Raw genomic sequence first — 19,543 nt, 5'->3', positions numbered from 1 at the left:
GCCTCCCATTTTGCCCGGACTACAGTCCATCACGGTCACCACGCTGTAATAATACAAATTCCTGATGCAAAGCCAATTTTCTCTGATGTAACACTTCATTGAATTGCAAATGGACCTGGAGTATCAGTGCGGATATTATGCGCATGCACGCATTCAATCTCCCGGCAGGCTCAAACAAAAACACGATGGGAATCTACAGAGGCTGTGCGAACGTAAGCTCACGCATTACCATCCGTGTCATCATCCTTTCTTCATGACCTGTTATAAGTGACACACAATGCTACACACTACTTATTAAACATCACCATCGGACTCCCTTCTTTGTTTCTGTAGCGGGGTTTCCACGACGATAGACCCATTCTGGGACATCAGTCTGGACTTGCCCGGCTCGTCCACGCCTTTCTGGCCCCTCAGCCCCGGAGGGGATGGCAGCACAGTGAACGGAGAGAGCCACCTGTCGGGATCCACCACGCTCACAGACTGCCTGCGCAGGTACACCTTCAGCAATTGCTGGCAACACACCAGACAGGTTGTCTTTAATTTCTGCCTTTCTTTTCTTAGCCATTTAGCTTGTGGAGTATTTTGGAGCGCTCAATCAAAGTTTTTTTTTTTTTTTTTTGTACAAATAACCCCAGAAGAAGGACGGCATTGATATATATAGTGATTCTACAAGCTGTGTTCCTCTGTGCTGATGGACAATAACACTGATAACATTCAAACATTGTTAGATAGAAATGAATCAATGTCCGTAACTTTTTGAGAGGAAATGAGTCATTGCAACTCGCTACTTGTTTTCCTTCAGTTTGTAGTCAAACAAATTTCATTCGTCCTCTCGACTTGTATGGAGGGGTCGCATATGGTGTCTGCTCAGACACAACAACCATGTTATCCCGGGATCTCATCTCCTCCCATCTCCAGGTTGACAGAGCAGATGTGACCTCTCATATCTCCTCCACTGCCTCTTCGTTCTGGCAATTTCTTTTGCTCTTCTCCTTATCTTATTTCATTCCCTCGCCTCTCCACCTAATTCCGTTTCCCCCGTGCCCTCACTCTCTACCTCTCACATTTGTCTCATCCTCCCCCTCTCTTTTTCTCACCTCCCCTCTCGCTGACTTTTTTTTTTTTTTTTTTACTGCAGCTCCTTGCACACCCCTAGTTGCTGCAGCAAGTCTCTTAAAGGTACAGAACTGGTTGGTGCAGTTGCCATGGTGATAGAGGCGTTGGCAATACCAGCAGGGCCTATGGGTTGGGTGAACTGACATACCGAGTGGCTGCACCAAAATCCTGCAGGCAGGCTCATTATGCAGGCCTTCAGTTATCTTCACCTTAAGTTCCTGTGTGAGATCTGTGACTTCACAGGTGCGCTGGCGTGCACATTCACGGGACATGTGACACAACCAAAACAACGTGCCGCACAGAAACCTTCGCCGCTTTCTTCCTCTTCCTCCCAGGGTGCACTTCCTGTCCATTTTTTTTTTTTTTCTTTGACCACATGTTCTCCACTCTTACGCATCCTCTCCCTTCTCTTTTTATACCACTCCCTCACTCTGCAGGTTTACGCGGCCCGAGCATCTAGGAAGCAGTGCCAAAATCAAGTGTGGTGGTTGCCATAGTTACCAGGAGTCCACCAAACAGCTGACCATGAAGAAGCTCCCCATCGTAGCATGTTTCCATCTCAAAGTGAGTCAGCCAGTGATACTGTGCTGCCAATTATCAATGTGAATCAGTGATTATTTAGTGGCACTTTGAGCTTCTGTCTATCACACATCTAATCTGGTCAATCATCACTCCAAAATAGATGCGTACCAAACGGAACCCTTGTGAATAGGGCTGTGTCATTAGGCAAAGTCTTCAGTCAAATTGAGCTTTTTCTTCAAAATGTTAATTCCGATGTTGTTTTTACGATCTGAAGTGCATCTTTACCATGTTGCAATATCTGAATATAATTCCATGCGATTGTATTTGGTCTATTTTGCTCTGTGTGTATGCAGCCTTCCATCTGATGGAGGCAAAATCTAGATTCAGCTATCTGCCACAATGCTTGTGAATAGGTGTGTTCATAATTCAATAAAGTTGTTGGGGCATCACTTCTTACTGTGTACCACTTTCGCGTGGTGTCCCAGGACACCTCTGATTTTAAAGACTCGTACAGTCCTCCACTGTCCATGTTTTATTTATCATACAGTACTGGAGACCTGTAATGTATTTATGATATTCATAGGAACAGGCTGCAACAAGGTTGTCTTGGATAAATCTAAGCCTGTTATTAACTTGTTTGAATGTGTAAATACGTCTCAGCCAGGGTGAAAAATGTGCATTTCCACTTTTCACTAGGTGTGTTTTTTGTTTTGTTTTTGTACACTGCAACAGTGATGCCTGATATTTCTAACTTATGTTTCTTCTCCCATCCCCCTCTGCTCCTATCTTTTTCTTGCCATTTTCCTTCCCCTTCCCCTTTCCCCCCCTCCCCCCCTCCACCCTCTCCTCTCTCTTGATCCCTCTCTGGCCAACTCCAGCGGTTTGAGCACTCGGCTAAACTGCGGAGGAAGATTACTACATATGTTTCCTTCCCTCTAGAGTTGGACATGACGCCCTTCATGGCATCCAGGTGAGACTCCCACAGCAATCAAGTGTTGTTTTTTTTTGTGTTTTTTTCTTTGTTTTTAACCACATGGCATGCCCTCACCTTCTCCTCTCGTATATTACAGTGAACATTGTATCGTCAGCCTCCACATCTACACAGGGAAACAGATTCTTCCCTTTTAATCCAGTTGCACCGCCCCAATTTGCTCATTACATTTTAATGTTTACAACTGCACGCGTCTGCATCTCTGCCAATACAGCTTTATGAAATGCCCCCTATGAATATACATATTGGTGTCAGTACAGCATGCAGCAGCAGTCTTGCCCCACCCCTGGACGTAGCATCCATTTATCTCCGTTCACAGACAGAAAGATCATTAGAGGTAGAGGCAAGGAAACCGTGTGCTTCCATGAGTGGTATTACTCCGCCACCTAGTGGATGTTTGTGCCAGGTTAACATGTTTACACATGCACGTAACAATACAAATTCTAACGTCTCTGTCCTCTTTTTCTGTCTTCTACAGTAAAGAGAGCAGAATGAACGGGCAGTATCAACAGTCAGTTGATGTATTAAACAACGACAATAAGTGAGTACCTTGGGAAATGTTTATTTCAGCAAACTGATTTATGAACACTCCACTCTCAGCGGTTGTACAGCCGCACTGACATCACAGGAGAAATTTCAACTCCAGCACAGCAGCACATGCTAATGACCTGAAGCATTCGGCTGTGACCCTCCCCCTTAATTAAATCAATTTGAAGCCTATTAAAAGCTGCTTAGTTTTCTTCATCCACGGCAGTTACAAAGGCTTTCATTTTCCAGAACATTTACTGGAAATTTACCATCTTAATAAAACTGACAGGTTGTCTTTGTGGTAAAGACAAAAGGCACCATGGAAGATGCTCTTTTGTGTGGTCTTTGTAGTGTGAAAAATGACCTCCCAAAGAGCAAAAGTGTAGGGTTTTGGACAATATAAAGTGCCCATCTATGGTGAGAATAATGGGGCTTTGTCAGTTACACAAAAAAGGACAAATTCCAAGAAGCTCCGAGGATGTTTAGGCAGCTCATGATGTCTCTTTTACTTTCAGGTATTCCTTGTTTGCGGTGGTCAACCACCAAGGCACATTAGAGAGCGGCCACTACACCAGCTTCATCCGCCAGCACAAAGACCAGTGGTTCAAATGCGATGATGCCATAATCACCAAGGCCAGCATCAAGGATGTACTCGATAGTGAAGGGTAAGGATGGAAACCAAATATTAGCTTTGCAACAAAATATCATATGGTACGAAACTTGAACTGAGTGTTTCTTTCTCCTTTTAGGTATCTCTTATTCTACCATAAACAGTTCCTCGAGTACGAGTAGTCTTTGTGACCACTGACCGTGAAGAACCCCTGCTTCTAATGAGAGAGTGGACGGACTGCGGACAGGATGAAACGCAAACACACAAACCTACCTGAAACTTTTTGACTACCAGTCTCCTCCTACGTCGCTCTGGAGGATGAACATGAAAAAGAAGAAAAAAAAAAAAAAAAAAAAAAAGACGTGTAAAATCATGCAACCTTTCAAAAGAAAAAAAAAAAAAAAAAAAAAAAAATACAACAAGCACTGAGCTACTTCTTGGCATCTACTTGACAAAACTGAATGAAGAGGTGAGGAAGAGTCGGGCGTCGTCAGTTCCGGGCTTGGGCAGAGGGAAGAGGCCCCCCTCACACTCTCCCCCCTCCCCTTCCTGCTGCACGGGCAGAGTCTGAGTGTGGCTGACTGTCACGTTGATTGGGCACATCTGGATTCTTTCTTACAGTATTCTGACCCCCCCCCCCCCCCCCCCACCCCACACACCCCACACACACACACACACACACACGCACACGCGCACACACACACACCTCTCCACACACCCTCCATTTCTCTCCCATGGTGCTCTCATTTCAACTGACCAAGCATTTAACTTAGTCACGATGGAGGACAGTATGTTGTCATATGCATATAGGACTGAATGCAAAAAATATATATAAATCAGTGTATTATGAACTTTGCAAGAACATTTTTAAAGGTATGAGTATGATTCTTATCATTTGTGAATTTAGTTATGAAATACTGTATGAATCTAGTATACATCTATTTTTTAAGAGCAAAGAAAACAAGGGAGAGCTTAGAGATGCTGCCTTTGCCAGTTGCTTGGGAAGCGCTGCCATGGAAACTGAACAGATTTGGACCTGAGTGTTCTCATGTTCCATTATTTACTGTGTTGATTGTTTCATTTTTTTTTAAAGTTTGGTTGAGGGCAGGGAATATCTATTTTGTTTTTTTAGTATCTCATTGAATATTGAGTTTTTGTTTACTGTTTCTTTTTTTCTTTTTTTTTAATTTTCAGTACAGTCAAATGTCCCTCGCTGTCCCGGTACTGGAAATGTTTTTGGACGTATTATACTTTTATTCTTGTGGAATTGTTGGTTTAATGATGGTGATGATTAATTGGCTCACCTTTGCTGTTTAGAAACTGTATGTTGAATATGAGCTTCGGGTTTCGTACGGCATTCTGACGAGAAGACTCAATCCGTGAACTGCAGATCAGGTCCTATAATATGTGAGGGTGATGCGTTCTCTCCGAACTGAACACCTTGAATGTTCTGTGCAACAGAAAAAAAAAAAAAAAAAAGCCCATTTAACAACACTGCATGCGACTGGGCTGTCATGATCTTATAATATGTGAAAAAATTGCCCTCAGTAATGGCTCAAGGCTTGCAGTCCATCATGATTTTTGTCGTGTAGTTTGGGGACGGGAAGGCGATTGTGTGAGGGTAAAACACATTGCACACATGCGGGCACTATGCGACTACAGCCTGGCTCTGAATCCATCAGTGTTAATTTTCTCCATGGCAACTGTGGCTGGTGTAGACCGGTGTGGATTGTGGTTTGTCTTGCCTCTGCAGTGCAGTAAACCCAGTACTTCTCTATAATCAGTATGCCGTCAAGTCAGACTTTAGATAATGCACACGCACATCGGAGTCTTGTGGTCACTGATGGTGGATGCATAAAAATAAATAAATACAGAATTAAATATGACCCCCTCATGTAAAAAAAAAAAAAAAAAAAAAAACGAGGGCCCTAACCTATCACAAAGTAATGCCACATAAAAAAACACACGCACGCACACACACACACACACACACACACACACACACACACACACACACACACCACACCACACACAACCCCTGTTTGTTGAGCTGCTCTGTAATTGAAAACAAACATGCATATCCTTTGGTCTGCTGCAGAGCCTCGGCTTGAAGGCAATGGTGGATTTCTAAAAAGTAAAATGAAAGACTTGTGAAATGGTCACACTATCACGGAGCAGTTAAGGCTACACCCAAGGACATTCAGGGACACAGCTGAAACGAAAAGGAAGAGGAGAGCTTCATTATCCGTTTCAGTGATTAAACTCAGAACAAAACTGGAGTGTGTACGTGCTGTCTTTTGTCTCACTTTCCCTTTACACTCACTCATTGGGACAGTATATTTTCAGATGCGAAGTCCTGCAGTGCATCCGAGCACTGCCATCTGTGTGAGTAGTCTGCTGTACAGTTCCTGTATTACTCCCACGGTGTCCTCATGGTGAAACAAGAGAGGACAGAAACGGAAATACAAGCTGTTTGTCAGGAGCTGATAGACTGAACACAGTGAAACACACTTACAGACCAGCTCGGTGTTGCGTGTCTGGTATTTGAGCAGATGAAGTTATGCATTTGATTATGGCGCCACTTTGTGGTCACACCAAGAAGCACAATATAGTCTTGACAACAACAAAAAAAAAAAGGAAAGAAGAAGCCTGGTTGTTGCCAATCAGGGCATTTAATCACATTCCAGACTGAAAAAAGAAGAGGACATTGTATTCCTTCAATTAAAGAGCTTTACACAAAACAATTGTTTTCATGCCATGGTTCTAAAATGCTGCACATTTTTAAGGTAATTTAGTTAGGCATCACCTGAAATATTACATGACATGTGACTTAAACGTGTACTTTATTTGTGATTTGAAATGACAGTTATTTTGGATGAACATGTGATGTGGAAAGTCAAAAATTTAATTTGATGTAGATATATCTCACCCTTAATTAAAAGATTTTTTTTTTTTTTTTTTAAGTACTTAAATTGGCTTTTAATTTCAGCATTTGGTACCTTTCAGCACACATTTGTTTCAGGTGGGGTGGAGTTGGGGGAGGGGGGGGGATTCCCCAAAAAATTTGCACGAAAAACTAATTATGTTGCTTATTCTTTATTCAGTTTCAACACAGTTATACACAGTCATTGCTCCTCAAGCTTCTTTTTTTTTTTTTCCAATGTAATTTAACAACAGAAGCTGGAAGAACATACATAATGCACACTTTCTGCAGACACAGTATAAACTCATCGTTACAAACACTGAACTAAAACCCCGACGGAACAAACACCAAATAGAAAACCAGTGATGTGATCTTATGAAATGCAGCTATTTAAAAAAAAAAAAAATACACCATAAAAGATATGTCTAAAAGCATTGTTATAAGATGTCTGCATAAGTTAATCACAAACAATAACACTGTTCTCTGTAACATCTGCTACTATGATACATAATGCAAGATATCTTGGTTTGCTTTGGCTCACATTTTATACGGCACACTAATACAAACTATACATTTAGTCTAGTTTCATGTAACCGAGGTTTAGTTTCACATTTCATCGATGGTGGGCTTTTTGCAGCCTCTATTGATTCTTCTCTTTTTTTTTTTTTTTTCTGTCGTCTGAGCAATGTCTACATTCAGAATTCATCGCTGGAGCCGCTTCTGTTTTTCTCATGCTAATTCAAGTTTCTACACTCACTGGTCACTGTTGCTATAGAAATAGAGAGGGGTGCCATCACAGTCCAGGTAACAAATTCAGAAATACTGCTGAGACAGAAAATGGATATGGAATTCGATTAGTCAAGCATGGTGGCTCACAATGTGTGTGTGCGGGCGTCTGTGTATCATACATACACGGAGAAGTTATGTGGATATATTCAAGACGACACGCCTATAGTAACACATTTAGCTCACTTGTTTGCCAGAGGTTGCTTGCTGGGATGTTCGTAAAGCGCACTCACAGTCAGGATTCTTTGTGCGTTGATTCAAATCTACCGCTAGCTTTGATGTGTTTGAGGGAAACTGCACATGTATGTGTAAATATTTAATAAATCACAAAGATCTGATGATGGCAAGAGACAGGTTGTCAAGGTGAGCTGTGGTTTCCTGGAGCAGAACTGTGGTGATTATAAAGGAACACCACGGCCTCTTGAGGAGAAGTGTTCTAGCCCTTCACAAATTAAACATCACGCAGTCGCCCAGTGTCACAAACCACACTTGAAATGTCGCCTCCCAAATGCCACCGATGGGTCAGCGGTGGCATGTGAGGCAGTAGGGGACAAGCCCTTGTAGAAACGGGAACTAACTGAACATGCTGTTTGCTCCAGCTTAAGTTAGAGCCCACAACTTTGAGAATAATGACCCATCCTCTTCTTCTAACTGTCACAGAACAGGTTTCCTGTATTTGGATAGAGAGAGAGGGGAATAGGGAAGTGAAATTAGTCCCTACTTAGGATTTGTACTGAATAATTTAGTATCACAGTCTACAGTGACACATAACCATTACTGAACAGTTAATTACATTTACATTTGTATTTCAAGTAAAACTGCTCACACGAATTTGGAAAAAGAACGAGACTGCTGTGTTATAGAACATAACGGCACAACAGCAGTGGCGTTCATTATGTTCTTCAGAACATAGAAAGAAGTCATTGCTTTTATCAAGCCAGATTAACAGCTTCAAAACTATGTGACACTAAATATAAAAGTATTCGTATACAGTCTCTTGGCCCATATTCTGTACAGTTATATACAGTCAAACCATTTTCCTGAAAACAACAACCTGCAGACGAGATAGGAACAGAAATAGATGAATCATAGCAGTTGGCAGCTTTTTCCCAACAGATGTTGTTTTACAGCATATGAGCTCATTGTTCTATTGTTATTTTCACATAATACAGAAATAGAGAAACCTGGCACAGGCCCTCGGCCGTAAACAATAACTATAATCCTGGCTCTCTAGGGAAAATCTGTGTCACCAAGAGACCATTTGTAAGTGGTTGTTGATGTCTGTTCAATCTTACCTCCGAGTCTGTACACTCAGGGCTCAGAGGAGTCAGAAAGATTTCATTTTCCGTTAATTTACAAAACGTTATATATCAATGGATTTGTTTACAGTCTGAGGAAGCCAAAAAGAGGAGCACGTTTTACATCTTTCTGATTTTTCATTTCTGTTGGTGCTCCTCCTTAATAAGTTCAATATTTAATAATGTCCTTTCCAATGTGCCCTCAGAAAGAAGAGCAGGAAATGATTGTCTCTAAAAGAGAGGTCTGTCTGCTTGTGTGTGACTGAGAGTCCGATCCTCCTCCTCTCAAATGCTGGTCTGCAGGTCACCATTCAGCACAGTACTCTGGGTCTCCGTCGGGTCATTCATCATGCGAGGTTTGTCCTGCCGGCTATCGCTGCGCTCGACCTCATCCAGCCCTCCGACCTTCTTGAGACACAGAACATTCTGGAAACTCTTCTTGAAGTTCTCTGATAGGAAGGCGTAGAGGATGGGGTTAGCACAGCTGTTGGCATATCCCAGAACCACCACGAAAGCAAAGGTACTTCTCAGGATGGGAGTGGTGCTGATGGTGCCTGTCACTGAGGTGACGTTGAAGACATAGAAAGGCAGCCAGCAGAAAACAAACACTGCCACCACGATGGACACCATCCGGGTCACCCTCCGTTCTGAGCGCTTCCTCTTGGAGGAGCCCACGCGGATGCCCGAGGACTTCACCTTGATGATGATGAACAAGTAGCAAAGGCAGATGACCATGAGGGGCAGAAAGAAGCCCAGAATGAAGGTGTAGAACATGAATGCTGTGTAGTAAGCCTCTTGAGGCTCGGGCCACACAATGGTGCAGAAGCAGCCGTTATGCTTCGTAATCACGCCGCTGTAGATGACGATGGGCAGGTTAACCATTAGCGACACCCCCCACACCGCCAGGTTGATAGTCTTGGCCATGCGTGGCTTCCTCCACTTTGTGGATTTAATGGGATGCACCACAGCCAGATAGCGGTCGATGCTCATCACCATCAGGCAGAAGATGGAGGTGAACTGATTCAGAGAGTCGACAGTCATCACGACCCTGCAGAGCACGGGCCCGAACGGCCAGTGGACCAGCGCCAACTGGATGGCAATGAACGGCAGACCAAGCATGAAAAGCACGTCGGCCACTGCCAAGTTGAGGATGTAGATGTTGGTGACAGTTTTCATCTTGGCATAGCGCAGGATGACGTAGATGACGAGGGCGTTTCCGCAGAGCCCCACGGTGCAAACCAGAAAGTACATGCAGGTGATGACCACCGTGCTGGTTTTGTTGAAGCTGTGGTCCGTGTAGTTCCCGTGGAGGGTGGACTCATTGCCCTGCAGGAAGCTGTCATACATGAGGTGCTCCGACAGGTTCGGAGGGGATGATGGGAAGATCCAGGTGTCCATGGTACCTCAGTGACTCTCCCACTCGTTATGACATCCCACCTGTACACAAGAAGAGCTCCGTCAGTACCAGTACTTTAAAAAAAAAATACCTCTCTGTTATAAAATATTTTTCCAGTCATGACAGTTCTGGTCTGGCTGATTTTCACTTGATATGGGTTTTGACAGTGATTTTTGTTCTTCCCTATAGTCATCATTGTCATCAGATATTGAATGTGATCCCTCTTCCTTTCTCCATTCCGACCACGTGCTGATGGGTGTTAGCGAGTCGTCCAAATTGATCTGAATGTAATGAAGAGCTATCACATGGCATTTTGCAACAATACTGTTCGTATGAGTGACACAATGCAGTATTGTCTTCTCAGCGTTTTACAAGTATGTTTGCTTGCTTCCTTTTTCTAGTTTTGCTGAAGGCTAGCAGTTCCTATGGGGAATTAACGGATTTTACATCCTGATCATCTCTCTTGAGACCAGCTCTGATTGATAAGGTATTTAAAGAAGTACACCGTTTTAGGCAGTGCTTTTGACATGAGGCCAGACCTTAGTTGTGAGTTTATTTGGTTAAGCCTATGACTACCAAGGGAAATCACTCCACACACCCTAAAGTCATGATGAGCTCTCCGGGGGGGAATACTTGCACTTCACGTGCAGCGAAAGGATCAGCTGTGACAGGTTACACTCTATTCTTTACTGACACATTTCTTTTCAATTTATTAGGGGGTATGCATGGATGTAAATTAATCTCAGCCTAAGTAATTAGAATGAGAGGAATCACTGCACTGCCAATAGTCTTGCCACTGTCAAAATGAAGTGCTTGTCACTGCCAATACACAAGACAAACATGGTGTGACAACTTAGTTTGCTGCCAATAACATAAGAGGTTTTATTATACCAGGATTTGCCAGCAGGATTTGCTGGACTGTGCAGTCCTGTATTTGAAGAAGAGCTGATCAAATGTTCATAAAAAGGGGCGTTTGAGCACAGTGACAACTAGATGTATGTTATCTGAGTCAGGTGCATGGACAGAGTATTGCATAATGTATCAGCAGGAAACACATAGAATAACTTCAGTTAAATCAAAAATCACTGAAAAATGTTGGTATTAGTAATAATTTGTCACCAATGTAAAAGGTTTCCTTGTGAACTGTTGAAAGACTGCTATGTGAGGCACTGTGTAAACTGTGCAACAGGTATTATCTCAGTTGAAACAAGCCCTCCGAAGAAAGCAACGAATGTGGTTTGCAGTCAGAACCAATGCAATTTTAATAAATTGCTCATGCACTTTAAATTTTTCAACTAAGCTATATTTCTTTCTCACTGCTGAAGGCCATGATTTCTACTCCAACCTTTGCTTTTAGTAGCTAACAGGTAGAAGATAGATATGCAGCTGAATAAATTATTTCATGCTCAGTAAATCATGCAAATTCCTTTTATGGCGAGCACAGTAAGAGGGAGGTCAAGTCAGTCATTAACGATGTTATGAAACTCTTTGTGTAAATTGCACTTGTGTAAATACACAACCAGTAACAGTAAAATCGTTTAAATCAACAAGACCCTGAAGTGACTGCCTATATATTAAAACATGTTCCAAAAATCCAAAGTAGGCTAATTTGAATAAAGACATTGCCACTGCATTATTTTTGCACATCCAACAGTACACCTGTGCCAATCACTCAAAAGTAAATTCGTAGGTTGTCGTCTTACCTGTAACTGTGTTTAAGATCACTGTTCACAAAATACGCTGCTTCTGTTTGGATGAAAGTGTTTAAGGTAGAATCATCTTCATCTTCCAATATTCCTCAAGTTTTTCTCATCGGCATCGAGGTGGAAAAACCTCCCGGTAATGTGATTTTGCCTTTAAATAATCCCATAATGAATTGTGCATGACACACGAGGACACAAAACGAGAGAAGGATTAAGCTCCGATGTGGTCGTGGTGTGATGCGCGTCGAGACTGTCTCCAGTCTGGAGGGCGCGGAGATGTTAAAGGACGCACACCAACAGCGCCGAGGAGGTTTTGGACTCGACTCACCTCTGAAAGAAGAGAGAGTCTGCCTCCTATGATGCAGATATCCAGTCCTGCATACAGATTGATCTGATTTACTTGGAGGATGCACTTTAATGGCACATTTACTGACGCACGCAGTGACTGTCGTAGACCGATCAACGACAGGCTGGCTGCATATATTGACAAGATGACATCGAAGTCGATAACAAGTCCTAAAAACAGGCAAACTCAAATTGTCTCATCAAACTTACTGAAAACACAAGTCTTATGGGTACGTGAGGATCGGAGCTCCCAGAATCCAGGTGTACAGTCCAGGGCAACATTCACACTGACTTGTGTGTCAGTGGTTTAACCAACCTGAGACTGAAACTGAGTTGTTAAAGCCAGGAAATGTTCTCCAAAAATATATTTTCCCTTTGCCTCTCAAAGCATATTAACTTCAAAAATATCATAGTAACTCCAGTTTACTCGTGCCTCTAGGTCCATTTCTTCATTTGAGCCTATAGATGAAATATTGTATTTTGAACACGTGTACTTGATGTATACTCTGACATATCGCTCCAACTTATACTTTCAGTACAACATTAAGAATACGGACACACGCCTCAGGTCGAATGCTTCTTTATTCCACAACTGCTCAACGGGAACTGACTCGTTTTTATTTAATCCCACACTAGCGCGGTACAATATATCACATACTCTTCTCACTTATGCCTCCTGGGTCAGAGTGGTCTGAGCTGGAGCGACCTGTTTGAAAGTTTCAGCATAAGTCACTGGTGGAATTTCCACAGGCATGGTAGGTCCATGTGTCTTCTCAAGACAACGTCCTCCGTGACCCTGACTGTATAAGACACAGTGCCCGTCTGTGCTATGATGGTTGCAGGCACCCATTTTGGTCCGTTGTTGGGAGTTTCGTGCCTGCACCTGATCACCCGTGTTGGAAAGCCCTTTGTTTTGCTCTGGTTCTGCGTCGCTCAACCTGAGCTTGTTGTTTTTGCTGGACAATGTTTTCAGTCTTGGTAGGTCTCAGCAGGTCGAAAGTTAGTGCGCAGCGGTCTCCCAAGGAGAAGTGTGGTTGGTGCATCTTTAGTGGTTGCGTGTGTAACATTTCTGTAGGACAAGCAGGAAGTTGTTTAGCCGTTGGTGAAGACAGCCTTTTTTCCCCTGTGAAGCCTTCAAAGCATTTTTCATGCTCTGAACAAACCTCTCTGCTAATCCATTAGTGGATGGGTGGTGTGGAGCAGAGCAGATGTGTTGCACTCCATTGACCTCCAGAAATCTCTTGAACTCTTGTGAGATATATTGGGGCCCCATTATCATTCACAAGTTGTTCAAGAAAGCCAAATCGACTGAACATTTCGCCCAAGTTTCTCAATGGTTTTCTCTACTGTGGTAGCTCTCGTGATGAAAACGTCTGGCCGTTTACTATGAGCATCCACTGCAATCAGGAGCATCCTCTCTTCAAAGGGGCCAGCAAAATCAACATCAACACTCAGCCCTTCACCCTTTGGCAGAAGTCTTCTACGGCCCACCCAGTGGTACTGGTATGACTGCAATCCAATCAGCTGCACAGGTAAGACATTTCAATATCACTCAACTGGTTGTTTTGTTGTCTGTACAAATGCAAAGACAAAAAGACAAAAGTAAAGCTTTAAACAGCCTTTACAGTAAAGAGATGTATGTTTTTTTCAAGGCTTTTAGGATTTAACCTAGATGTTGCATGTAACATGCTGCCCAACATTTTTTTTTGTCATTATGATGTCTTTACTGTGGTACTACTCAAGCTGGATGGAGACGGCTGTTTTGGATAAAGGTGGATGTTTTGCTACAACAGCAAGGACTGCTGATTCGTCAGTTCCGCTCTGAGAGGCCCGCATGGCCTCACATTGTTGTACTGCTCATGACACATTAAAACGATAACTGATCTGACAGAAATTGATCCCGATTGTGAAGTCAGTCAGGGTCGGACAATTTAGGGATAAACTCAGGCCAAATCCATTGTGTCTGCTGTAGATGTAGCCTTTAATTTGTCTTAAAACACTTTTTTCAGATTTAGAAAAAAATATTAATAATTGAAATTACATTAGAAATTTAAAAGCACACACACACCTTGTTTTACATAAACAGCAGCTGAGGGGAAAAGAGGCACTCTGTGTACTGTATTGCAGATGTTTTTCTGCTCATCTTGCCTTTTAAAATTGGCTTAAGCCCATGAAACTCAAAACACAGAAAAAAAAAAAAAAAAAAAAAAAGCAGATTTTAACTATTAAACAAAAATAAAATGATGGAGTTTCTCTCACTCTTTGTTTTGCCATAAACAGAGCAAGTGAAAAGGTCACAGGGAAATTCAACAGCTTCGGAAGGGAGCGAGATAATTTATTATTAGCTATCTTGCCACGAGAAACAATCAATGTCCCATTAACTTGATTGTATTTGAAATACAATATGGGTAAACTAAACTAAACTAAATTTTGCTGTGACATTTTAACATTGACATATAATATAAAACTGTATTCTCATTGACCTTCTCTGGATGTTTGATAACACAAACTAAAAAGACCTTCAGGTACCAGCAGTGCTTCTTTGAGTGAATAAATAAAGTGTGCCAGTATATCATGGCGCTGAATGATGTGCAGAGAGTAATCTTGACTGGCTAGTTCAGGTCTTTTTAGGGCCCGAGCACCGATGGTGCGAAAGCCCTATTGTCTTTTGTAAAATTATTCTCGTTTTGCTTTTGTAATTACCAAGGCATGATCAAGCACCTCTCTGGTTCAGGACCTGAATTGAAACTATTGATTATACATCCTGCCAGGGCAAATTGACAAACATTTAGTAGCCCGAGGCAGCTGCAAAATATTTCATGAAGACTCCTGATGCTTTTGGCATTTTTGTAATGATTCTTCCCATGCGAGACACAGTTTAACCAGAAGTTTTAGAAGGTATTGAAGCAATAAGTTAACACAGAACAACAGTTTTATGTTAGTCAGTGGGTTCAAGCAGGCTTTTTCTCATTTTTCGATTCATTAAGTGACAAATAAGACTGGAGTTGGTAGGTTTTGGTTCAATGGATCAAAGCCTAAGGCCTGTTTTGGTGGTGCATTTTACCGTCTGGGCGGTGCTGTCAGTTTTTTAATTAAAAAAAAAACTAGCTGATTTGTCCACCTGCTAAATGGACTGGCAAACCTATAATTATGTAAATGATTGTTTTGGATGAGGTCTCTTAAAATATGCAGGAAAAACTAAGACGAAGCAGCAGTTGGTTTCCTCTGCCTTAGAACTGCAACTAATCTGCTGATCAGTCTTGATTAATAGATTTATAAAACGTCTGATTTCAATGTCCCACAGCGTGACATACTCAGATTGTGGGTTTTACCTGACTAACATTGCCCCAAATTATTATTTTTTTAGCCAATTACATGATAAAGAGCAGTAGAAAATCCTCACCAATAGAACATTATTATTTGGCTATCATTACAGCCCTCCTGTTATACCGCACAACCTGTTATTATCTGCCTCTCAACACAGAACGAGGCAGGCAGCGTTTTTTTTTTTTTTTACAAATGGATGTTGTTGCTATGTTTACTTGCAGTTAGATATATTTGGCACACTAATTCAGGAAGGGTATAACTGTGTTTGAGATGTTCTGATAGTCAAAATTAATTTGTCAGCCAGTCAGTAACAACTATTTTCTACTACCACAGTATAAAAACAACAATTCATAGTTGCCACATCATTTTGACTCTTATCAATGAAAGCCATCTGTCTGTACTCTTTACACATTGCTGTTTATTTACATAAAATGAGTCTGGCTGCTGTGATAAAGCCTGATGATGTGGACTCCAGCACCAAAGAGACACAGTTGGGTGGTGATTCTGGAGGATGTTGATCTGTTAGTGTTTGGTGTTTTTCCAGTTGCTTTATTCAAAGAGAAAGCTCAAAGAATCAGAAATGGGCCTGATGCCACTCTCGTGTTGCATGAATTTGTTCATAAAATATCTGCTTTTGCAACCTGCCTTTAAAACACTGATGTCTCATTGAGCGTAAAGATCTATTGTTAACCTTGGAAGTTTGGGAAAATAAGAAATCCAATGTCTGTTTTGTTTTAGAGGTTTCAACTGCATCTCTCAGTCCACAGCAACATTTGCCAAAAATGGTCCTTGAGCACAGGCAGCAGATGTGCAACCACTTCTGCTAACATGACATGAGTTCTTACTTAGGCAATGTGTCAACTCAGCAATCTTCACAACACATGAGCAAACTGATGAAGAGATGCAGCTGAAAGCTGGAAAAAGCAGGAAAGTTATATTCTTTGCTCACTCTATGGCCTCTTTTCATAGCTTTTACTAGTCAGAATTGTTTTTGAAAATATACATTAGTGATAATATATAATCACTACTTTTTTTTTTTTTTTTTTTTTTGTCAGCCACTGTAGTTTTTGTGACTGGGGAATTTCTGCAGGGCATTAAAGACTTATTTTATTTAATTTTAATTTTAAGTGGGATGGTATGAAGTACTGATTCATATCCATACTATGTGTATTACCTGCAGTAGATGGGGTCAGCATGTCTCACAGTCTGGAGAAACAGAAGCTGTACTGGCACAGAAGCTGAACAACTGGCGTCAACGGGATCAACAACAAAACATAGCCACATAAGGAAAGGGCAACCTAAAAAATTTATTTCAGCTTAAGTGTACACTATATTTAGAATATTGTCACTGCTTTACTTAGCTGTCAGACAGCTCTCACCAACAGAGAACTGAAGCTGTTTTATCGCTCTCTTCCGAGCCACCAGACTCCCTTGACAGAAGCAGTAAGTTTACCTGAGACACACAGGAGCTGCTTGTTTACCGCTGCCTCTGTCAGTTAGTTTGTTTGTGTTACTGTGTGACTAACACCACCAAAGGGAGTCTGGTGGCTCTGAAGAGAGGGGTATAACGGCTTCAGTTTCCTGTCGAAAAGGGCTTTCTGATGGCAAGGTAAAGTAGTCAGAATATTCTAAAGCATACACTTAAATAGATTTTTTTCACCTGCAGTTTGGGGATGTCCCCATCTACTAACACACAGAACGGAAAAGTGCCTCATACAAGCGCACTTCAAAGAAGCCAAATGATCTTTGGAATGAACCACAGGTGTGATATCATTGTGCTGTTTATCGAGCAGGTATAGATGTGAAGCTGCAGGTTACAATCTAACGAGGAACAAACAGTGTGGGTCTTAAAGTAGCACTTAAAATGGCACTTACTTTTAGCACTTTGTAGTTTGGCTTTCTTGAAGAAATTGTATTTTCTTGATTCTTGTTGTTCTGGGTTTTGTACCCTCATGGTTGAAATGCACTTATTGTAAGTCGCTTTGGACAAAAGCGTCAGCTAAATGAAATGTAATGTCTCAATAACAAATATCTGGCTGATGAAGAATCATTTAAGATTCAGAGAAAATCAGTGCTTGATGGAGAATATAATTACTATCCCATTTCCCATTTCCCATAATAGATGTTCCAGTGACATTTGACAAAACAGCATGTTAAATTTAAATTAATTACATATGAATCTGATTGGTTGCAATTCTTCACATAAAATTAAATTATAAATGATAGAACTTGTGGGTGACGTTGAGATGATACTGCCATAGGAGTAATGGTGTCAGTAAAAATTATTACCTTTGTCTGTGTGGTGCAAACCTCTGTGGCGTAGCAGATTCAATTTTACGTTTTAATATTTATTTCTTTGAACGCTCAGTCGGTGTAACCTTATTGCTAAAACGACTGTATCAGCATGAGATTTGTTTCACAAATGCAGCTCAGATGTAATTATATGTTCTATAATTGATCATACTATGTAATAACAATATTAATATTAAGAGAGTTGAGTTTTGTGGCTTCTCCACAGCCGCTGTTCTACCTGTTGTCACTTGTTTGTGTATATCAGCTGGTCAGTTCCTGGCCTGGCCTGTGCTCCTCGGAGGCTTGTCATGACCAGTTTTTGGGCATGAAAACCAGCAGCTGCTCACTTTTTGTTGTTGTTGTTGAAGTGGAGCTTAAGAACTGCTAATTTCAGAGCTGTTAACTGTGATTGATTGTGTCTGCCACAGATCGTGCCTTCCTGACTACTTAAAAGTCTCAGGTTCAATCCATAATTACCTTTTCTTTGGAACAATTGCCAGCAGTATATCTCTTTCATCAAATTCACTTTCACAACTTCAAAGATTAGAGAGACATAAGTGTGTTTTATGAGTAACACATTAGAGACCAAAACATCTAAAGTCATTGATTGAAATCAATATTTGTGCTGTTTGTTTTGATGTGGCTTGTATTTCTTTTCTGGTGTGGCACTTTTTGTTTTTCTTGTGTTTCAAGTCTCACTTTCTTAATTTCATTTTGTTTTAATTGTGAATACACATTTTATTTTTCCATTTGAAAAAAGTAATTAAAATGTAGATGAAACCTTTGTATATGTTATTTTTAGACTTAAAGATCAGTGCCATGTCTTAGCTTGGCTCACAACCTTTACATGCATGTAGGTTGGCATCCCAGGGTCTTTATTGCAGAATGTCTTTAGGGTTAGCATCAAAGACTACTGGAAGACCACATTTTTTTTCCCATGTTCTCAATATTTTCTTTTCGTCCTGATATTGATTTAAGATCCTTAGAATTGTTTTTCATCCACTTTTCAAGGTGAACTTTGGAGACAGTTTTATAAACTTCTTCGTCACAGCTGTGACATTGCCTGACTCATATTCTCTGTCAAGATTTAATAGCTGGTTGGCTGGTTATATGTCTGGCAGACAGAAAACCTTTTAGGTGCTGTGGATATGATCCTTAAATAAAACACAAAGCAGCAGAGTTCCTCTTTAAACAACAAGAAAACGATTTTGAAATGATCAACCCTAATGTAAAATTTTGGTCATAGTTTAGTATTTTTTTAATCAAATTAAACTGAATATTTATAATTTTACTATAATCTATTGTACTGCTGTAGGTTTAGTTTTAAATGCAGCAGATTTGAATTATTAAGAGCCTTTTACACACATGATATTAATGCCCAAAAGTTTACATTCTCATCTTATAATGTCCACACAGGAAGCGCCCAGGTGTGCTTCCAACACGTGAGCGGTAATCTACATTTGGGCTCAACCATTATCACTTGTGGCAATTCTGTGGTGAATCTTTTTTATTTCTCAAGGTAGCGTTCATATGACCACTGTCCTGCTTCACAAATGTTTGCGAGAGTATAAACTGAGAAGTGGAACGTCTGGTCACTGTGTGCAGCTTTCTAATCTTATGAAACCAATTGGTTTTCACTCTTCTTTGCAGAGCCCAGAGATGGTAGATAAAGTAGCTCGTGGAGGGAGGCAGGCGTTGGATAAGAT

General features: G+C 41.2%; 2 protein-coding genes across 4 annotated transcripts in view; one reads left to right on the top strand and one right to left on the bottom strand.

Moving 5' to 3' along the window:
• LOC138197985 (ubiquitin carboxyl-terminal hydrolase 22) overlaps window positions 1–6,046 on the top strand; it is a 28,406-nt gene extending 22,360 nt beyond the window's left edge. For all 3 annotated transcript variants that reach the window (XM_069149069.1, XM_069149070.1, XM_069149068.1), the window contains 6 exons: window positions 334–492; window positions 1,554–1,680; window positions 2,517–2,608; window positions 3,108–3,170; window positions 3,673–3,822; window positions 3,907–6,046. In XM_069149069.1, the coding sequence (XP_069005170.1) occupies window positions 334–492; window positions 1,554–1,680; window positions 2,517–2,608; window positions 3,108–3,170; window positions 3,673–3,822; window positions 3,907–3,949 (634 nt within the window). In that variant the 3' untranslated portion in view covers window positions 3,950–6,046. The remainder of the gene's footprint in view (window positions 1–333; window positions 493–1,553; window positions 1,681–2,516; window positions 2,609–3,107; window positions 3,171–3,672; window positions 3,823–3,906) is intronic.
• A 2,883-nt stretch (window positions 6,047–8,929) lies between these two features.
• LOC138197986 (somatostatin receptor type 2-like) lies at window positions 8,930–12,240 on the bottom strand. The gene is made up of 2 exons (XM_069149071.1): window positions 11,874–12,240; window positions 8,930–10,211 (listed from the first exon to the last, which is right to left on the bottom strand). Exon 2 carries the CDS (start codon window positions 10,170–10,172, stop codon window positions 9,060–9,062), a length of 1,113 nt encoding a protein of 370 aa, XP_069005172.1. The 5' UTR covers window positions 10,173–10,211; window positions 11,874–12,240; the 3' UTR covers window positions 8,930–9,059.
• Between the last annotated feature and the right edge of the window lie 7,303 nt (window positions 12,241–19,543).

Source organism: Embiotoca jacksoni, unplaced genomic scaffold (assembly GCF_022577435.1).
Source record: "Embiotoca jacksoni isolate LCO1_2020_lvr unplaced genomic scaffold, fEmbJac1.0.p SCAF_15, whole genome shotgun sequence".
NCBI classification, from domain to species: domain Eukaryota; kingdom Metazoa; phylum Chordata; class Actinopteri; family Embiotocidae; genus Embiotoca; species Embiotoca jacksoni.
This window is presented reverse-complemented; position numbering and strand designations above follow the sequence as displayed.

What these genes read in the sequence shown, in the direction of transcription:
- LOC138197986 (XM_069149071.1), bottom strand. Translation starts at nt 10,172, where the DNA reads ATGGACACCTGGATCTTCCCATCATCCCCTCCGAACCTGTCGGAGCAC.